This window comes from Oncorhynchus masou, chromosome 13 (genome assembly GCF_036934945.1).
Source record: "Oncorhynchus masou masou isolate Uvic2021 chromosome 13, UVic_Omas_1.1, whole genome shotgun sequence".
Lineage (NCBI taxonomy): Eukaryota > Metazoa > Chordata > Actinopteri > Salmoniformes > Salmonidae > Oncorhynchus > Oncorhynchus masou.
In genome coordinates, this window is record NC_088224.1 from 14849967 (window position 1) to 14869076 (window position 19110).

The following is a 19110-nucleotide window of genomic DNA, read 5'->3' on the forward strand; positions in this document are numbered from 1 at the left end:
TTGTGTAACCCTGCTGACTAGTTAGGTACAGGTGGTTGTGTAACCCTGCTGACTAGTTAGGTACAGGTGGTTGTGTAACCCTGTTGACTAGTTAGGTACAGGTGGTTGTGTAACCCTGTTGACTAGTTAGGTACAGGTGGTTGTGTAACCCTGCTGACTAGTTAGGTACAGGTGGTTGTGTAACCCTGCTGACTAGGTAGGTACAGGTGGTTGTGTAACCCTGCTGACTAGTTAGGTACAGGTGGTTGTGTAACCCTGCTGACTAGGTAGGTACAGGTGGTTGTGTAACCCTGCTGACTAGTTAGGTACAGGTGGTTGTGTAACCCTGCTGACTAGTTAGGTACAGGTGGTTGTGTAACCCTGCTGACTAGGTAGGTACAGGTGGTTGTGTAACCCTGCTGACTAGTTAGGTACAGGTGGTTGTGTAACCCTGCTGACTAGGTAGGTACAGGTGGTTGTGTAACCCTGCTGACTAGTTAGGTACAGGTGGTTGTGTAACCCTGCTGACTAGTTAGGTACAGGTGGTTGTGTAACCCTGCTGACTAGTTAGGTACAGGTGGTTGTGTAACCCCTCCAGAGGTACTCCAGCAGCGCTCTGTTCAGGGCTACATCATAAATGGCTGCATGTTTCACTGTATGTATCACTGTATGTATCACTGCATGTATCACTGCATGTATCACTGCATGTATCACTGCATGTATCACTGTATGTATCACTGTATGTATCACTGTATGTATCACTGCATGTATCACTGCATGTATCACTGTATGCCCTTTATATAGTGTGTTACTTTTGATCAGAGTCCTATTTATTCATTATTTTATTTCACCTTTATTTAACTAGGCCAGTCAAGAACAAATTCTTATTTTACAATGGTGGCGTACCCCGGCCAAACCTTCTCCTGCCACGGACGACTCTGGGAAATTTTGTGCCGCCCAATGGGACTCCCGATCACGGCCAGTTGCGATACAGACTATAATCGAACCAGGGTTTGTAGTGACGCCTCTAGCATTGAGGTGCAGTGCCTTAGACCGCTGTGCCACTATTGGTTCTGGTCAAAAGTAGTGCACTATTCAGGGCATAGGGTGCCATTTGGGATGTACCCCAGGGTTTGTAAAAGCTATTTCATCTCCTTCACCGACCCTCATCACTCGACTCATCCCACTCAGTTGATGACTTACTCCAAGCTGGTCGGCCAGTATTGGCAGAAACACAGTGTGTCCCAAATGGCACCATATTCCCAACTTAGTGCACTATTTTTAACCAGAGACTCTGATCGAAAGTAGTGCACTATATAGGGAATAGGGTGCCATTTGGGATGCTATCAGAGATTAATTTATATGCACCAGCCCCACAGGCAGGGTAAAATTGCTCTCCACCATAAAGGGTAAAAGAAAATGAAAATGTGTCCTTTTATGACTGGGACGTCTGTTTAATTAGATTTCACTTTTGTAGACGGACTTCTTTCCATAATGCATGAAACGGCTGCAGCAGAGCCCAGTCAATGCTTTATTTCTTCCCCCCGTCTCTCAGATACACTGTATCCTTCAAGCAGCTATTTCCACAGCCCTGTCTTTTGAGATCAGTCTTTTTCATTCCTGCCCTTGTTGGGACATGGTTCAGCCAATGTTCTGACACTGTGGTGACTAAAGGTCCCCTCTCGTCACAGGAGTAAGGGAATTAGCCCTGGTGTCCTGGCCCCCTCATACTGCCATGGCCATCGAATCACCCCGTTTCTTTCAACCAATCTCCTCGCTCTCTTCCCCAGGTAGTCGTAGTTGGACTGTTCTCTCTTCTCAGCTGTCTTACCTAGAGTGCATCTGAAATGGCACCCTGTTCCCACTGTAGTGCCCTCATTTTGCTCAGAGGATATAGGGAATAGATCACATTAAGTGACAATAATGAGTCTACATCGAGTCTTACTTGTCAAAGATGTCTTCTGACTTCAACAGGATATCCTGATTAAAAAATAATAATAATATATATTTTACCTTTTTAACTAGGCAAGTCAGTTAGGAACACATTCTTATTTTCAATAACGGCCTAGGAACATTGGGTTAACTGCCTTGTTCAGGGGCAGAAAGACAGATGTTTACCTTGTCAGCTCAGGGATTCGATCTTGCAACCATTCGGTTACTAGTCCAACGCTCTAACGACTAGGCTACCTGCCACCCCCGGAATAAATAAAGGTTCAATTAATAAAAGTTAATAAATAGAGGTTAAACGTTAATAAATAAAGAATAAATAAATAAAGGTTCAAGGTTAATACATATAGGTTAAAGGTTAATAAATATAGGTTAAAGGTTAATAAATATAGGTTAAAGGTTAATAAATATAGGTTAAAGGTTAATAAATAAAGGTTAATAAATAAAGGTTAAATTAAAATCAACTAATGTCTACCTCCATGCTGGCAGACGGGGATCTATTACTGGCCAGCTGTGCTCAGGACTGTCTGATCCGGGTTTGGAGGCTGGTTGCCAAGTCTAGGACGAAGAGAAACGCGCAGGAAGAACGCACCATTAGGATGTCTGAAGATGTCTTTACACTGACACAGAACGGTGAGCAGACAGCTTCAGGTTTCATTAGAAAAATTTGTTGATTAGAATTATTAAAATGAATGATTAAATCAAAACGTCAGGTTTGAGTCACTTTCACAGTCTGTTTCAATGTCTGTCTAGCAAGAATAATCAAGAATCACGTGATCATTAATGTGAATGTCATCATTGTCGATGTTCATTGAATTGATGCCTTTTTATTTAAATGTATTTTAAATGTCGTAGTATTTTAAGCGGGGGAAATTTGGATTGTTCGATCCCTGGCAACAACCGTACAATTCTAAAACATGCCTTTTAACTGAATAAGTTATCACACAGATGTGGATGGAGTTTGTGATTGTACAGTCATACCGTTCGACTTTAGATTCATGCATGTTGTCTTTTTGCCCCAGATGCCTCCTCAGCATTTGCAGTGACGCTAGAGTCAGTCCTTGCCGGCCACGAGAACAAGGTCTATGGAGTCCACTGGCAGCCCCCTGTCATCAAAGGTACTTTACTGTCAACCTATATGCCATTTGTTCCCCAGATCATACTTGACTTATTTCACTGTGATGTGGAGGTGTTATACTAAATGATTTCATGTGGATGGAGGGAGAGTGATTTGTTCCACACGCCCATGACATCAGAAAGGGTGAACCCTGAACTCTTTTAATAGTTCACATCACTCACTGTCTGTCCGCTGCGGTACTTTCATGATGTTTTTATCCATCCAACCTGCGTTGCTGTATTGTGGCTTTGAGGAAGACTTTTCTCCTAGGTACAGTTCAGCATCTAGGGGCGATTTCACTACTGTGTTCCTTCATTGTGAAGCTCTTTGTCTTCCCTACAGGTGGCAACCAGCACCAGTCTCTGAGCCTGCTCTCTGCTTCCATGGACAAGACCATGATCCTGTGGGCTCAGGAGGAAGGCTCAGGGGTGTGGGTGGAGCAGGTCAGTGTCTACTTCTGGGTGGGTCCCAAATAGCACCCTGTTCCCTATAGGGCACTACTTTGGTCTCTGGTCTTAATAGGGTGGCGTTCAGGACAGAGACCTCTGGTAAAGGTCACACCCCCCCCCCCACACACATACACACACACACTCCTCTCTCTCTCTCTCTCTCTCTCTCTCTGTAATGTTGCGTTCTCTGTAAGTTCCTCCCCAAATCAATAGATGACTATACTACTACAAAGGACATAGTTGACTTTATCACCAGAATCATGCTTAAATCCCAATGTTAGAGAGAACTTTGCAGAGCTCTACTGTACGACTATTTGACTTGCGTATGTGCCTAAATATTTAGCTGTGCGACCATTTTAGCTGTGCGACCACCGTTTCCATTAAGAGCACCTAGAATAATGAAGGATTCTAGCTTTATTACCTCTAATATTTTGTATTGTGTTCCCAAATTCTTTTGTGTGTGTGCCTACATTTTTCAACTTAGGCGTGCACATGTGCTCCTTGTAAAAAAACAAGTCAGCGTAGTGCTCGGCTTTGTAGTATGACTAGATAGTGATGACCCCCCTCACTGGCTATCAGCCTAAAAGCAGGCCTTGGCCCATATTCATAAAGTATCTCATGTTAGGAGTGCTGATCTACGATCAGGTCCACCTTGTCCTTGTAATCTCATTCATTGTAATCAAAAATGCTGATCCTAGATCAGCACTCAGGCTAAGACACTTTGAATATAGGGCCAGGCCCTCACCAGAATCCAACCTGAACAGGGCTTTGAGTGGCACTCTCGGAGAGGAAGATGACATGATGGAAGGATAACAGTCTACAGGTGATCAATCGATCTTGGCGTTTGCGTGTACAGTGGCAGAAATTCAGTTCCTCCACTCTGACACCAGGAAACTGATAAGGATCTGCAACAAAGTAAAAAAAATGTTCCAGGCTCCTACTCTTGACGTTGATTAGAACAAGGTTGTCAATCGAAGGAAAGAGCAGCAGCTTCTCGTTCATAAGCCGTTTAAGATAATTTGGCAGTATGTCCATAACCGTAGACCATGTGTAACCAAGCCAGCCCAGGACCTCCACATCCGACTGCTTCACCTGTGGGATCGTCTGAGACCAGCCCCCAGACAGCTGATGGAACTGAGGAGTATTTCTGTCTGTAATAATGCCCTTTTGTGGGGAAAAATTAATTCTGAGTGGGTGGGCCTGGCTCCCTAGTGGGTGGGCCTGGCTCCCTAGTGGGTGGGCCTGGCTCCCTAGTGGGTGGGCCTGGCTCCCAAGTGGGTGGGCCTGGCTCCCAAGTGGGTGATCCTATGCCCTCCAAGGCCCATCCATGGCTGCGCTCCTGTCCAGTCATGTGAAATCCATAGATTAGGGACTAATTAATTTTTTTCAATTGACTGATTTCATTATATTAACTAACTCAGTAAAATCGTTGAAATTGTTGCATGTTGCGTTCTATTTTTTTATTCAGTGGAGATCAGGTTCATGTTCAGTGAGGAGAAAAGGTTTTAAAGGGGAAGTGAAATGGGGGAGGAACAACCAGAACTTGTCTAATAAGAATCGCTTGTTTTCATTTTCCGTTATGAAACGTTTTGCTATGGCGTTCCCTACTGAACACACCCCAGGACTTAAAAGCCCACTGAGCTTAGCCAGGCAGTACATGACCAACCTGGGCTACGTCTTAATTAACACCTTACCCCTCCATGATGATTAGAGTAATTGGTGAAATTTAGCGGAGGGCCGGGGCAAGCAGTGGATTGGTTGTCTATCCTCGTTGTCTATCCCCTGAATGGCTGGGGTAGATTGATCTCTCCTGGTCGTCTATCCCCTGAATGGCTGGGGTAGATGGATCTCTCCTGGTCGTCTATCCCCTGAATGGCTGGGGTAGATGGATCTCTCCTGGTCGTCTATCCCCTGAATGGCTGGGGTAGATTGATCTCTCCTGGTTGTCTATCCCCTGAATGGCTGGGGTAGATTGATCTCTCCTGGTCGTCTATCCCCTGAATGGCTGGGGTAGATTGGTCTCTCCTGGTCGTCTATCCCCTGAATGGCTGGGGTAGATGGATCTCTCCTGGTCGTCTATCCCCTGAATGGCTGGGGTAGATTGATCTCTCCTGGTCGTCTAACCCCTGAATGGCTGGGGTAGATTGATCTCTCCTGGTCGTCTATCCCCTGAATGGCTGGGGTAGATTGGTGCCACTCAAGTGAAAGCGGACAGATGTATAGCAGTCGTTAGTTCCGCCTTCTCGCAGCCTTAGGATCAACAGAAATTTGTCTTTGAAGGTCATTGATGGCTGGGCCTCTAGGAGGGAGAATAATGAATTTGGCACTAAAAACCTCCCTGCCGAGCTGCTGCTAAGGCCCCCAGGTTACATGTATCATTATGCTACAAGGAGAGGAAATTTGTAGGCCTAATGTTTGATGAATGTTATTCAAATTTCAACCCCAAATCCAACTTGAATAGGACTAAGAGTATACCTACTGCTGCTGCTACCACTACTACTACTGCTTCTGCTACTAATACCACTACTACTACTCTCTATCTTTATCCCTTCCCTCTCTCTTTAGCCCCTTCTCACTCACTCAATTCAAGGGTCTTTATTGGCATGGAAACCTATGTTAAGTAGGTAATATACAAAAGTGAAATAAACAATAAAAATGAACAGTAAACATTACACTCACAAAAATTCCAAAACAATCAAGACATTACAAATGTCATTATGTGTTGTAACGATGTGCAAATAGTAAACACTGGTAAAACTGCCTATCCTACCGATCCTCGACTTCGGCAACGTCATCTACAAAATAGCTTCTAACACTCTACTCAGCAAACTGGATGTAGTTTATCACAGTGCCATCCGTTTTGTCACTAAAGCACCTTATACCACCCACCACTGCGACTTGTATGCTCTAGTCGGCTGGCCCTCGCTCCATATTCGTCGCCAGACCCACTGGTTCCAGGTCATCTACAAGTCCACGCTAGGTAAAGCTCCGCCTTATCTCAGTTCACTGGTCACGGTGGCAACACCCACCCGTAGCACGCGCTCCAGCAGGTATATCTCACTGATCATCCCTAATGCCAACACCTCATTTGGCCGCCTTTCGTTCCAGTTTTCTGCTGCCTGTGACTGGAACGAATTGCAGAAATCGCTGAAGTTGGAGACTTTTATCTCCCTCACCAATTTCAAACATCTGCTATCTGAGCAGCTAACCGATCGCTGCAGCTGTACATAGTCTTATCGGTAAATAGCCCACCCAATTATACCTACCTCATCTCCATACTGTTTTTATTTATTTACTTTTCTACATGACTATCTGATCATTTATCACTCCAGTGTTAATCTGCAGAATTGTAATAATTTGCCTACCTCCTCATGCCTTTTGCACACAATGTATATAGACCCTTTTTTTCTACTGTGTTATTGACTTGTTTATTGTTTACTCCATGTGTAACTCTGTGTTGTCTGTTCACACTGCTATGCTTTATCTTGGTCAGGTCGCAGTTGCAAATGAGAACTTGTTCTCAACTAGCCTACCTGGTTAAATAAGGGTGAAAAAATAAATAAATAAATAGTTAAATTACAAAAGGGAAAATAAATATGGGTTGTATTTCCAATGGTGTTTGTTCTTCACTGGTTGCCCTTTTCTTGTGGCAACAGGTCACAAATCTTGCTGCTGTGATGGCACACTGGGATTATGTCATTTAACCTCCGCTCGTCCTAATGTCATTTAACCTCCGCTCGTCCTAATGTCATTTAACCTCCGCTCGTCCTAATGTCATTTAACCTCCGCTCGTCCTAATGTCATTTAACCTCCGCTCGTCCCCTCCCTCTCTTGCTCCCCTCCCTCTCTCTCGCTCTCTCCAGGTGCGTGTAGGGGAGGTGGGGGGAAACACACTGGGTTTCTACGGTTGTCAGATGAGTCCAGACGGATCCATGATCCTGGCCCATGCCTTCCACGGAGCGCTGCATCTCTGGACCCAGAGCCACGGCAAAGAGGTGAGACTTCTATTCTATTTCATTTTTCTACATTTCTGGCACCAGAACCACGACAAAGAGGTGAGAATTATGGGACAGTACAGCAGTGCAGTGCCAACGACACTTCACATAGCATGCCCTGCTTGTGAAGAAAGACTAATGATTCATCTGCACAGTAGTGGGTCTATCCCAAATGAGCGAGGGAGGGAGTGAGAGAGACTGTGCTACGTGTAATTAAACTGACTAAAGACCCAGACTGCTGGAGTGTATGACTGGGAATCAGACCTGACTCTGAGTGGCTGACTACTCTGTTACCCTGGGAACCAGAACTGACTGAGTGGCTGACTACTCTGTTACCCTGGGAACCAGAACTGACTGAGTGGCTGACTACTCTGTTACCCTGGGAACCAGAACTGACTGAGTGGCTGACTACTCTGTTACCCTGAGAACCAGAACTGACTGAGTGGCTGACTACTCTGTTACCCTGGGAACCAGAACTGACTGAGTGGCTGACTACTCTGTTACCCTGAGAACCAGAACTGACTGAGTGGCTGACTACTCTGTTACCCTGGGAACCAGAACTGACTGAGTGGCTGACTACTCTGTTACCCTGGGAACCAGAACTGACTGAGTGGCTGACTACTCTGTTACCCTGGGAACCAGAACTGACTGAGTGGCTGACTACTCTGTTACCCTGGGAACCAGAACTGACTGAGTGGCTGACTACTCTGTTACCCTGGGAACCAGAACTGACTGAGTGGCTGACTACTCTATTATACCTTTGTTGTTTCACACTGATCTGAGTCTAACTGAGCTGATCTGTTCTGGCCTGGTTCAACATGAAAGAAACACATCTGAGTCAACACTGTGTGGTTTGGGTCGCCAGGATAGTGTGGAGAAGGTATCGGGTCTGATTCCCAGTTACCTGGCTCAGCAGTGTGAAAAGGGCATGTGTGTGTGGTGTCCCAGGGAGAGGGGAGAACAGTGGTGGTGGTATCTGGTCACTGACTCAATCTGTTTCTGTCTGGATTAATGAAGCAATTAACATCCCATCATGCTTAGGGTCATTATTTTGTCTACCATGACTGGAAGAGATCTCAGTGACTTTGAAAAAGGGGTCTCAAAGGAGCATCGGGGGTATAAAGGGTGTGTGTCTGTCACCCAATTCAACACTTATAGGAGAGACTGAAGTAGTGCCTGAGAGGTCGTTTTCCACCAATATCAACAAAACACCAAATTATGCAATTTATTGTGGAAGAATGGTGTCACATCCCTCCAATAGAGGTCCAGACACTTGTAGAATCTATGCCAATGCACATTGAAGCTGTTCTGGTGGCTCGCGGTGGCCCAATACTCTATTAAGACACTTTATGTTGGTGTTTCCTTTATTTTGGCAGATACCTGTGGTCACTGACTCTCTGTTTCTGTCTGTTTGTTATGTCCCAGGGAGAGTGGAGACCAGGAGTGGTGATATCTGGTCACTGACTCTCTGTTTCTGTCTGTTTGTTATGTCCCAGGGAGAGTGGAGACCAGGAGTGGTGATATCTGGTCACTGACTCCCTGTTTCTGTCTGTTTGTTATGTCCCAGGGAGAGTGGAGACCAGGAGTGGTGATATCTGGTCACTGACTCCCTGTTTCTGTCTGTTTGTTATGTCCCAGGGAGAGTGGAGACCAGGAGTGGTGATATCTGGTCACTGACTCCCTGTTTCTGTCTGTTTGTTATGTCCCAGGGAGAGTGGAGACCAGGAGTGGTGATATCTGGTCACTGACTCTCTGTTTCTGTCTGTTATGTCCCAGGGAGAGTGGAGACCAGTAGTGGTGATATCTGGTCACTGACTCTCTGTTTCTGTCTGTTTGTTATGTCCCAGGGAGAGTGGAGACCAGGAGTGGTGATATCTGGTCACTGACTCTCTGTTTCTGTCTGTTTGTTATGTCCCAGGGAGAGTGGAGACCAGTAGTGGTGATATCTGGTCACTGACTCTCTGTTTCTGTCTGTTTGTTATGTCCCAGGGAGAGTGGAGACCAGGAGTGGTGATATCTGGTCACTGACTCCCTGTTTCTGTCTGTTTGTTATGTCCCAGGGAGAGTGGAGACCAGGAGTGGTGATATCTGGTCACTGACTCTGTATCTGTTTGTTATGTCCCAGTGAGAGTGGAGACCAGGAGTGGTGATATCTGGTCACTGACTCTGTATCTGTTTGTTATGTCCCAGGGAGAGTGGAGACCAGGAGTGGTGATATCTGGTCACTGACTCTCTGTTTCTGTCTGTTTGTTATGTCCCAGGGAGAGTGGAGACCAGTAGTGGTGATATCTGGTCACTGACTCTGTATCTGTTTGTTATGTCCCAGGGAGAGTGGAGACCAGGAGTGGTGATATCTGGTCACTGACTCCCTGTTTCTGTCTGTTTGTTATGTCCCAGGGAGAGTGGAGTCCAGGAGTGGTGATATCTGGTCACTGACTCTCTGTTTCTGTCTGTTTGTTATGTCCCAGGGAGAGTGGAGACCAGGAGTGGTGATATCTGGTCACTGACTCTGTTTCTGTCTGTTTGTTATGTCCCAGGGAGAGTGGAGACCAGGAGTGGTGATATCTGGTCACTGACTCTGTATCTGTTTGTTATGTCCCAGGGAGAGTGGAGACCAGGAGTGGTGATATCTGGTCACTGACTCTCTGTTTCTGTCTGTTTGTTATGTCCCAGGGAGAGTGGAGACCAGGAGTGGTGATATCTGGTCACTGACTCTCTGTTTCTGTCTGTTTGTTATGTCCCAGGGAGAGTGGAGACCAGGAGTGGTGATATCTGGTCACTGACTCTCTGTTTCTGTCTGTTTGTTATGTCCCAGGGAGAGTGGAGACCATAAGTGGTGATATCTGGTCACTGACTCTGTATCTGTTTGTTATGTCCCAGGGAGAGTGGAGACCAGGAGTGGTGATATCTGGTCACTGACTCTGTATCTGTTTGTTATGTCCCAGGGAGAGTGGAGACCAGGAGTGGTGATATCTGGTCACTGACTCTCTGTTTCTGTCTGTTTGTTATGTCCCAGGGAGAGTGGAGACCAGGAGTGGTGATATCTGGTCACTGACTCTGTTTCTGTCTGTTTGTTATGTCCCAGGGAGAGTGGAGACCATAAGTGGTGATATCTGGTCACTGACTCTGTATCTGTTTGTTATGTCCCAGGGAGAGTGGAGACCAGGAGTGGTGATATCTGGTCACTGACTCTGTTTCTGTCTGTTTGTTATGTCCCAGGGAGAGTGGAGACCAGGAGTGGTGATATCTGGTCACTGACTCTGTATCTGTCTGTTTGTTATGTCCCAGTGAGAGTGGAGACCAGGAGTGGTGATATCTGGTCACTGACTCCCTGTTTCTGTCTGTTTGTTATGTCCCAGGGAGAGTGGAGACCAGGAGTGGTGATATCTGGTCACTGACTCCCTGTTTCTGTCTGTTTGTTATGTCCCAGGGAGAGTGGAGACCAGGAGTGGTGATATCTGGTCACTTCAACGCAGTTCAGGACCTGAGCTGGGACCCTGAGGGGGAATTCATCCTCAGTGTGGGGTCAGACCAGACCACCAGGCTACTAACACCCTGGAAGAGGATGGACCAAACACAGGTACATGTAACCTAGGGCTCTCCAATCCTCTTCCTGCAGAGCTACCCTCCTGTAGGTTTTTGCTCCTGATTCAGCTTAGCAACCAGCTAATTATTAAAATCTGGTGTGCTAGATTAGGGTTGGAGTGTCTCTGTCCCTGATGTAACCTAGAAACCCCTTTCACTCCTATAGACAGACTCAAGTATGCACTGAAGACACCTAAATACCACATAGACATCATGTTGATGCCCCCAAAGAGCTCCAATAATGGAACCATAATGCAATTCTAGAGAAAATATACTTTTGTATGCAGTACTACATTTAAAAAATTTTTATTTATTTAACTAGGCCAGTCAGTTAAGAACAAAATCTTATTTTCAATGAAGGCCTACCGGGGAACAGTGAGTTCTTCAGGGGCAGAACAACAGATTTTTACCTTGTCAGCTCGGGGATTTGATGCAGCAACCTTTTGGTTACTGGCCCAACGCTCTAACCACTAGGATCCCTGCCGCCTCTTTACTATGGTCTTTACCCAAACGTCAGGCTACATACTGTGGCCCTAAAACTCAAAAGTATATTTTTTGTTTTTCCCCTTTGTAATGACCAAATATCATCTACCGGTTTTGCATTTTTTTTAGTAAGACCGTGTTCTATTGTGTTTCATTTGACATTTACAGAGTCATTTTAACAGTTTGTGAAGATTAATTAGTTTTACTATTCCTTCATTTTCTAATGGAAGACGAAGGAGTCAACAATTTGTTGTTTAGGTTTACACTGTAATGTGTCTGTCTGGCAGGAAAACCTTGTTAAGAGTGGCAAATGTGTTTCTCTATGTCTCGTATTCATGCACGTAACCACACTCTTCAAATTGCTTATTTCTTTCTGAGGTAATTTTTGAAGAGAATAGTGCATTTTTAGAATAATTCCCAGAATACCTATTGTGGGAATCCATTTCAAAGGATCACATAAACCCTTTTACTCTGAAATGAATAGTTCTCTCAAAGTTATGCATATGTTTTAAATGTTGCCATCATATTTCCTAACCCCTGATCTGAACTCATCGCAACATCACATCGTACACCAGGAATACATTCAGGTGTATTAAATGAAAATAACAAACAAGACACATGAAAGCTATAGGCAGCATCCCAAATGGCACCGCATCCCCAGTAATGACTATATAGTACACTAATACTATAGGGAATAGAGCGTTATTTGGGCTGCAGCCATAGATCTCCTCCGACATATCCTCCACCTCCACTATTTCTTCCCTCCTTTCCTCCCCACAGCCCACCTGGCATGAGATCTCAAACTCTACAATGTTACCTCACGATCTCTTCAGTATCACCCCCCTTCGAGTAACCCTCAACCATTACTTCCATGTTAATCGTCGCAGTCGTTTACTTGCCAAAAAGCTACAGTTATGATCAATTAGCTGATATAGCAACTATTGAATCTGAAACAGGGGAATTACTATCAGAATCCAAATTAATCAATCAAAGATTATCCCACTTCTATAAATAACTGTACACCTCTGATTGTAAATCCACACTAAGCCACACTCAGGCCTTTCTAAAATATTCTCTCAACAGAGGAAGCCACCTTGCTGGGAGAACGCTATTGCTTGAAATGATTACTACAGCTGTTCACAAGCGTTACATTGGGAGAACTGTGAACACATCACTAATTTTGCTTTTATATATATATTTTTTTAAAGGTAAGGATGCTACCCAGTGTTCTCACTATCGCCACGATCTTTGATGAACACGTATATTATTATTTTCCACAAAGTTGTTGTCATGTCTCGAGACTTACTTACCCAAATTGATCCACACGGACCAACGTGGGTTTGTTAAAAAGCATTTATCCTTGGATAACCTCAGTTGGCCATTACATGCCTTAGATCCATCAAACTCAACTCTGGACCTCGAAGCCAGTTACACAGCTTTCTTTTTAATTGTTCCACTCTAATCGGGGACTGATTTAGACCTGGAACACCAGGTGGGTTAATTATCAGGTAGAACAGAAAAGCAGTAGGCTCCGGACCTCGTTGGGTAATGGTTATAAAGCCCATGCCGTAGATGCTTCATCAGAAACAACAGCTCCTTGGGCTATATTATCTCTCCGTGCAGAAAAAGCTTTTGAAAGACTAGAATGGTCATATTTCTGATCTGGCTTGGAACGTATGGGAATCGGCTCCAATTTCATTAATATGACAATCCCTCAGCCATCCCTACATGCCAATCCTTCAGCCATAGTTATAACAGACAATATCTGCTCTGCTCTGTTCAGAATCACTAGAAGCAGCAGACAAGGCGATCCAATTTCGCCTCTGCTATTCTTATTATCCATGGAAGCTCTGGCCCAGTTCATTCGTCAATCGAAGGAAATAACACCAATTTCTCTCAAATCTATTGATCACTTCATCTCATTATACACAGATGATATTTGACTATATCTAGACAATGTACCGTATCTTCTGCCTGTTGTGATCATAGTGTGGTTTCAAATGTATATGGCAAGGTAAAGCATCCTGGATAAAATGTATACATTCACAAAGAGGGAAAGACGTAGGAGGACTTTAAATTGTATTTCCAGATTCTAGCATGTCACCCAATCCTACATTGACATGATTCTTCTGCCCCCTGGCTGAGTATAGAGAGAAAGATGGTGTCTCCTATTGCCCTGGAAGAGGTGGTCTTCACTGATACAGTATATCCCTTAAACAATGTAAATTACGCTTTGGTCCTATTATTGCTCACACAATTTCTGTTTACTGCAAATTGAAAAACATTAACTGGGAATCAAAATGGCATACCCATACTCCAATATTTCACAATAATACCTTGCCATCTGGAGGGCGGCCTTTTGCATCCAATAGTCCAGATGTGGAATACGTAACCCTACCGATATCATGGACAGAAATAGTTTGAGAACTTTCCAAGATTTGAAAGATGCATACTCATTACCAGTGATTAACGCTGATTTGCTTAAGGCAAACAAGCTGGGTCAAACAAACTAAAAGTATAGCTATCATGCTTGTAAACAAATTATAGTTTAAAAATCATATTAATAGATTGCTTTTTACAAATAATGTTTTGTTGCATTTAACTGCCGAAAATGCTGTTATCGAGATAATAATAATAATCTCTGTTATTTTCAGTAACACAAACTCTAAAGAAAATCAGGGAGAGAAAAATAGGTTTATTCAGAGAGGACAAATCAAGATGTTATGCTTGGAGTCAGATGTTCAGTCTCCTCTGTTCTCAGCTTTTCCACACTGAATAAAGGACAGGGTGCCACTTATAACCCCCCACCCGCGCCTGGGGTTGACAAATCAGAGGTCCTTGCCAGACAACTTGGCCACTGGCCAAATAACAAGTATCCCACTCCAGACTCAATGTACAGACCAATGAAAACGTGGCCCACGTAGAACACGTAGCTCTGAGTTCATGACTGACATCCCACAGATCCTAAACAGATGTTGAACTGAAAACCAACTCCTATTGATCATTAATCCTAGCCCTCTCGTCCCCTGCGTTGTGCATTTTATCTTCCAAATATTATTACAACAGGCAACTCCTTTTTTTGATATTTTCAACTTAGGTCATCTATGCTGGCCTATGGTGTCCCTTTGGAAACCCAACTACCAAAACATCCAATGATGGGATTTCTAAATAAATTATCTTGGCTCCCGAAAGGACTGATCTCTATATAAACAACTTTTGGAAAGGTCATTCTGAGCTAGGCATTCAAAAAGTAGGATCTTGGTCACCCCCCGGACCAAGGCCCTTCTTCCCCGATTGCTCAGTTTGGTCGGGCGGCCAGCTCTAGGAAGGGTCTTGGTGGTTCCAAACTTCTTCCAGTTAAGAATGATGGAGGCCAATGCGATCTTGGGGACCTTCAATGCTTCGGAAATGTTTTGGTGCCTTTCCCCAGATCTGTGCCTTCACACAATCCTGTCTAGGAGCTCGAAGGACAATTCCTTTTGACCTCAAGGCTTGGTTTTTGCTTTGACCTTATAGATATGTGTGTGCCTTTCCAAATCATATCCAATCAATTTAATTTACCACAGGTGGACTCAATCAAGTTGTAGAAACATCTCAAGGACGATCAATAGAAACAGGATGCACCTGAGCTCAATTTCAAGTCTCATAGCGAAGGTTCTTATGTAAATACGGTATTTTTTGTTTTTAATACATTTTTTAAATAAAAAAAATAAAAGTTTTCACTTAGTCATTATGAGGTATTGTGTTTAGGTCTGTTAAGTTCTAAATAAACAGAGGAAAAAACTCTTAGTAAAGCTCAAACCAAGTTTATTCACCCGCTAGGTCATACAGCTGCATAAGACGAACATCTTGGCTATGTTCTATTATAATCTCCACCCGGCACAGCCAGAAGAGGACTGGCCACCCTCATATCCTGGTTCCTCTCTAGGTTTCTTCCTAGGTTTTGGCCTTTCTAGGGGGCCTGCTTCTACACCTGCATTGCTTGCTGTTTGGGGTTTTAGGCTTGGTTTCTGTACAGCACTTTGATATATCAGCTGATGTAAGAAGGGCTTTATAAATGCATTTGATTTGATATTCACACAAGCACTGATATTGAACCCTTTCTCCTATGCTGAGCCCCTCCTTACACATCAGCCAATACACCTATATTGCTATCCAGAACCTTAGTGATTTCTGTTCTTCCTCACTTCATCTGACCTGACCTTGGCCCAAATCCCTCACTCCTCCCCATAGGATTCCTGATGTCCAACGATAACATATTCCGACAGAATGTAAACGTTCTACATTCCCCTCTCTCCATCTGATATAGTTAAGGATATTTCATATTTTCAAGTTTTAGAACTCAGAACCTGTCAGTTTCCTGAGGATCTTTTAAATATATTTAATCAATTTTAGAATAAGGCTGTAACGTTACAAAATGTGGAAAAGGTCAAGGGATCTTAACGCTTTCCGAAGGCACTGTATATACAAAAAAAATATGTGAACACCCCTTCAAATTAGTGCATTTGGCTATTTCAGCCACATAAAATCACGCACACAGTCCTACAATCTCCATAGACAAACATTGGCAGTAGAATGATGAATTATGATTCATGCTTCACGATCTGGATGAAGGACGTATCTGGGTTGAGCGAATGCCAGGAGAACGCTACCTGCCCCAATGCATAGTGCCAACTGTAAAGTTTTGTAGAGGAGGAATAATGTTCTGGAGCTGTTTTTCATGGTTTTCAAATCAAATTGTATTAGTCACATGCGCCGAATACAACAGGTGTAGTAGAACTTACTGTGACATGCTTACTGACAAGCCCTAAAGAACAATGCAGTTTAAAGTAACAAGTAATTAAACAGCAGCAGTAAAATAACAATAGCGAGACTATATAAAGGGGGTACCAGTACAGAGTCAATGTACAGGGGGCATCGGTTAGTCGAGGTAATTGAGGGAATATGGACATGTGGAGTTATTAAAGTGACTCTGCATAGATAATAACAGATTACCAGCGGTGTAAAAGAGGGGGGGGGCAATGCAAATAGTCTGGGTAACCATTTGATTAGATGTTCAGGAGTCTTATGGCTTGGCCACTTAGTTCTAGTGAAGGATACATCTTAACGCTACAGCATACAATGACATATTTTAGACGATTCTGTCCTTCCAACTTTGCGGAAACAGTTTGGGGAAAGCTCTTTCCTGTTTCAGCATGACAATGTCCCTGTTCACAAAGTGAGGTCCATAGGGAAATGGTTTGTCGAGATCAGAACTTGACTGGCCTCCACAGAGCCCTGATCTCAACCCCATCGAACACCTTTGGGATTAATTGGAACGCCGACTACGAGCCAGGACTAATCGCCCAACATCAGTGCCCGACCTCACTTATACACTTGTGACTGAATGGAAGCAAGTACCCGCAGCAATGTTCCAACATCTAGTGGAAAGCCTTCCAAGAAGAGTGGAGGCTGTTATAGCAGCAAAGGGGGAACCAACTCCATGATTTTGGAATAAGATGTTAGACGAGCAGGTGTCCACATACTTTTGGTCATGTAGTGTATCTCTTTCCCCTTCCCACAGCCCACCTGGAACGAGATCGCTAACTGTATCTCAGTATGTCTTCAGTAGCCTTTCCCCTCTGTCCCCTGTGTCTTAACTACAGCCTACCTGGCACGAGATCTCTCGCCCCCAGATCCACGGCTATGACATGCAGTGTCTGGCCATGGTGGGCCGCTTCCAGTACGTCTCCGGGGCCGACGAGAAGGTCCTCCGGGTGTTCCGCGCCCCCCGCAACTTTGTGGAGAACTTTGCAAATATCTCTGGCACGCCTCTGGTGAAACTGCTGGCCTCCAGTGTGAGTAGTAGTTCCTAAATCCTGCTTTGCTGTTGGTCGAAGTACCAACATTCTGTTTTGTTATTGTTTGAGCAGTGTGTCAATCAACGCCAGTTGCTTCCTACATCACCCCCAATGGCTACTGTTGGCCTCAATCTCAATTCGTCCTTCCATGATTCCTCGCATCCTATGTCTATGCCTCCCCATCAACCATATTGGAGAAGATCCCTCCCCTCGGGCCTTCTTCTCCATTGCGTTTTGAGAAGTAGGCAAGGGAAAAGGATGTGAGGACTCGAGGTGTAATGAACTGGGAAAGAGCCTAGAGCTTTGAAATTCCCCTTTGACCCCTCTCCCCTGTATGTGTGTGGGTATGTCTGTTTCTCTTTCCAGGACACTGTAGATCAACCAGAAGGGGCCAGTACCCCTGCCCTAGGTCTCTCCAACAAGGCTGTGTTTCAAGGTACGGCTCCAAGTCCATCCTAAACTTGGTCTATCTGCACATAACCATCAATGTCTCGTTACATCTGGCTGATTCTGATAGTTTCTTCTTTTGATTGACAGGTGATCTTACTCCCAAGACCAATGAAGAGGAGGGAACCGGGTTCAACAGTGTTTCTGACCGATACCAAGAGTCCTACTTCCACCCGCTCACCCTTAATGGTATTGTATACTGAAAACTTAACATCCCTATTACAATATTAGACCCATTTAACAGCCGCAATCTGTCTGAGGCATGGCTCCCACAATACATAATACCTACATAAACCTTAATACTGTTTTTTATTGGGATGGGATAAACCTACTTTCTACATGGCCTCAGTCAGTGCAGCCCATCTCTCCTTCACTCTCCATATTTCTGTTTATTCCTTTAAGGGACAATGATATCCAGCCTTCGTGACTGACTATTTACTAGATGCCTCTGCTCTGTTCTTTAATGCTCTGCACTGGTCTTTAATGCTCTGCTCTGTTCTTTAATGCTCTGCTCTGTTCTTTAGTGCTCTGCTCTGTTCTTTAATGCTCTGCTCTGTTCTTTAATGCTCTGCTCTATTCTGCTCTATTCTTTAATGCTCTGCTCTATTCTGCTCTATTCTGCTCTATTCTTTAATGCTCTGCTCTGTTCTGCTCTTCTTTAATGCTCTGTTCTGTTCTGCTCTTTTTTAATGCTCTGTTCTGCTCTGTTCTTTAATGCTCTGTTCTGCTCTATTATTTAATGCTCTGCTCTGTTCTGCTCTTCTTTAATGCTCTGCTCTGCTCTTTAATGTTCTGTTCTGCTCTGCTCTTCTGCTCTGTTCTTTAATGCTCTGTTCTTTAATGCTCTGTTCTGCTATGTTCTGCTCTTTTCTACTCTGCACTATTCTGCTCTGCTATGCTCTGTTCTCCATGCCTGCATTTTAGAAGAGCGGAATGAATCGGAGCACCTGGAGACATGTAATTACTAAATAAGGATGAGAAGCAGCGCAGGAAGAGAAGGGTGGTGGGATGAGGGCGAGGGGAGTGAGAAAGAGATGGAGGGCGATACGGGGGGGGGTGAGGCTGAGGGAGGGGGGTGAGACTGGGGGAGGGTGGTGAGACTGGGGGAGAGAGCGAGAGTGTAAAGACGGACGGAGGGTTAGCGAGAGGAAGATGAGAGACAGATCTAATTGTATTTGTCACATGATTTGTAAACAACAGGTGTAGACTAACAGTGAAGTGCTTACTTACGGACCCTTCCCAACAATGCAGAGAAAAGAAAGAAGGAA

General features: G+C 44.4%; 1 protein-coding gene across 1 annotated transcript in view; it reads left to right on the forward strand.

Moving 5' to 3' along the window:
- The window catches only part of LOC135553269 (elongator complex protein 2-like), a 65838-nt gene that overhangs the window by 8595 nt on the left and 38133 nt on the right, over positions 1-19110 (forward strand). The window contains 8 exon segments of the mRNA XM_064985442.1: positions 2416-2559; positions 2949-3044; positions 3386-3486; positions 7356-7487; positions 10918-11067; positions 17201-17392; positions 17762-17831; positions 17933-18031. Of these exon segments, the coding sequence (XP_064841514.1) occupies positions 2416-2559; positions 2949-3044; positions 3386-3486; positions 7356-7487; positions 10918-11067; positions 17201-17392; positions 17762-17831; positions 17933-18031 (984 nt within the window).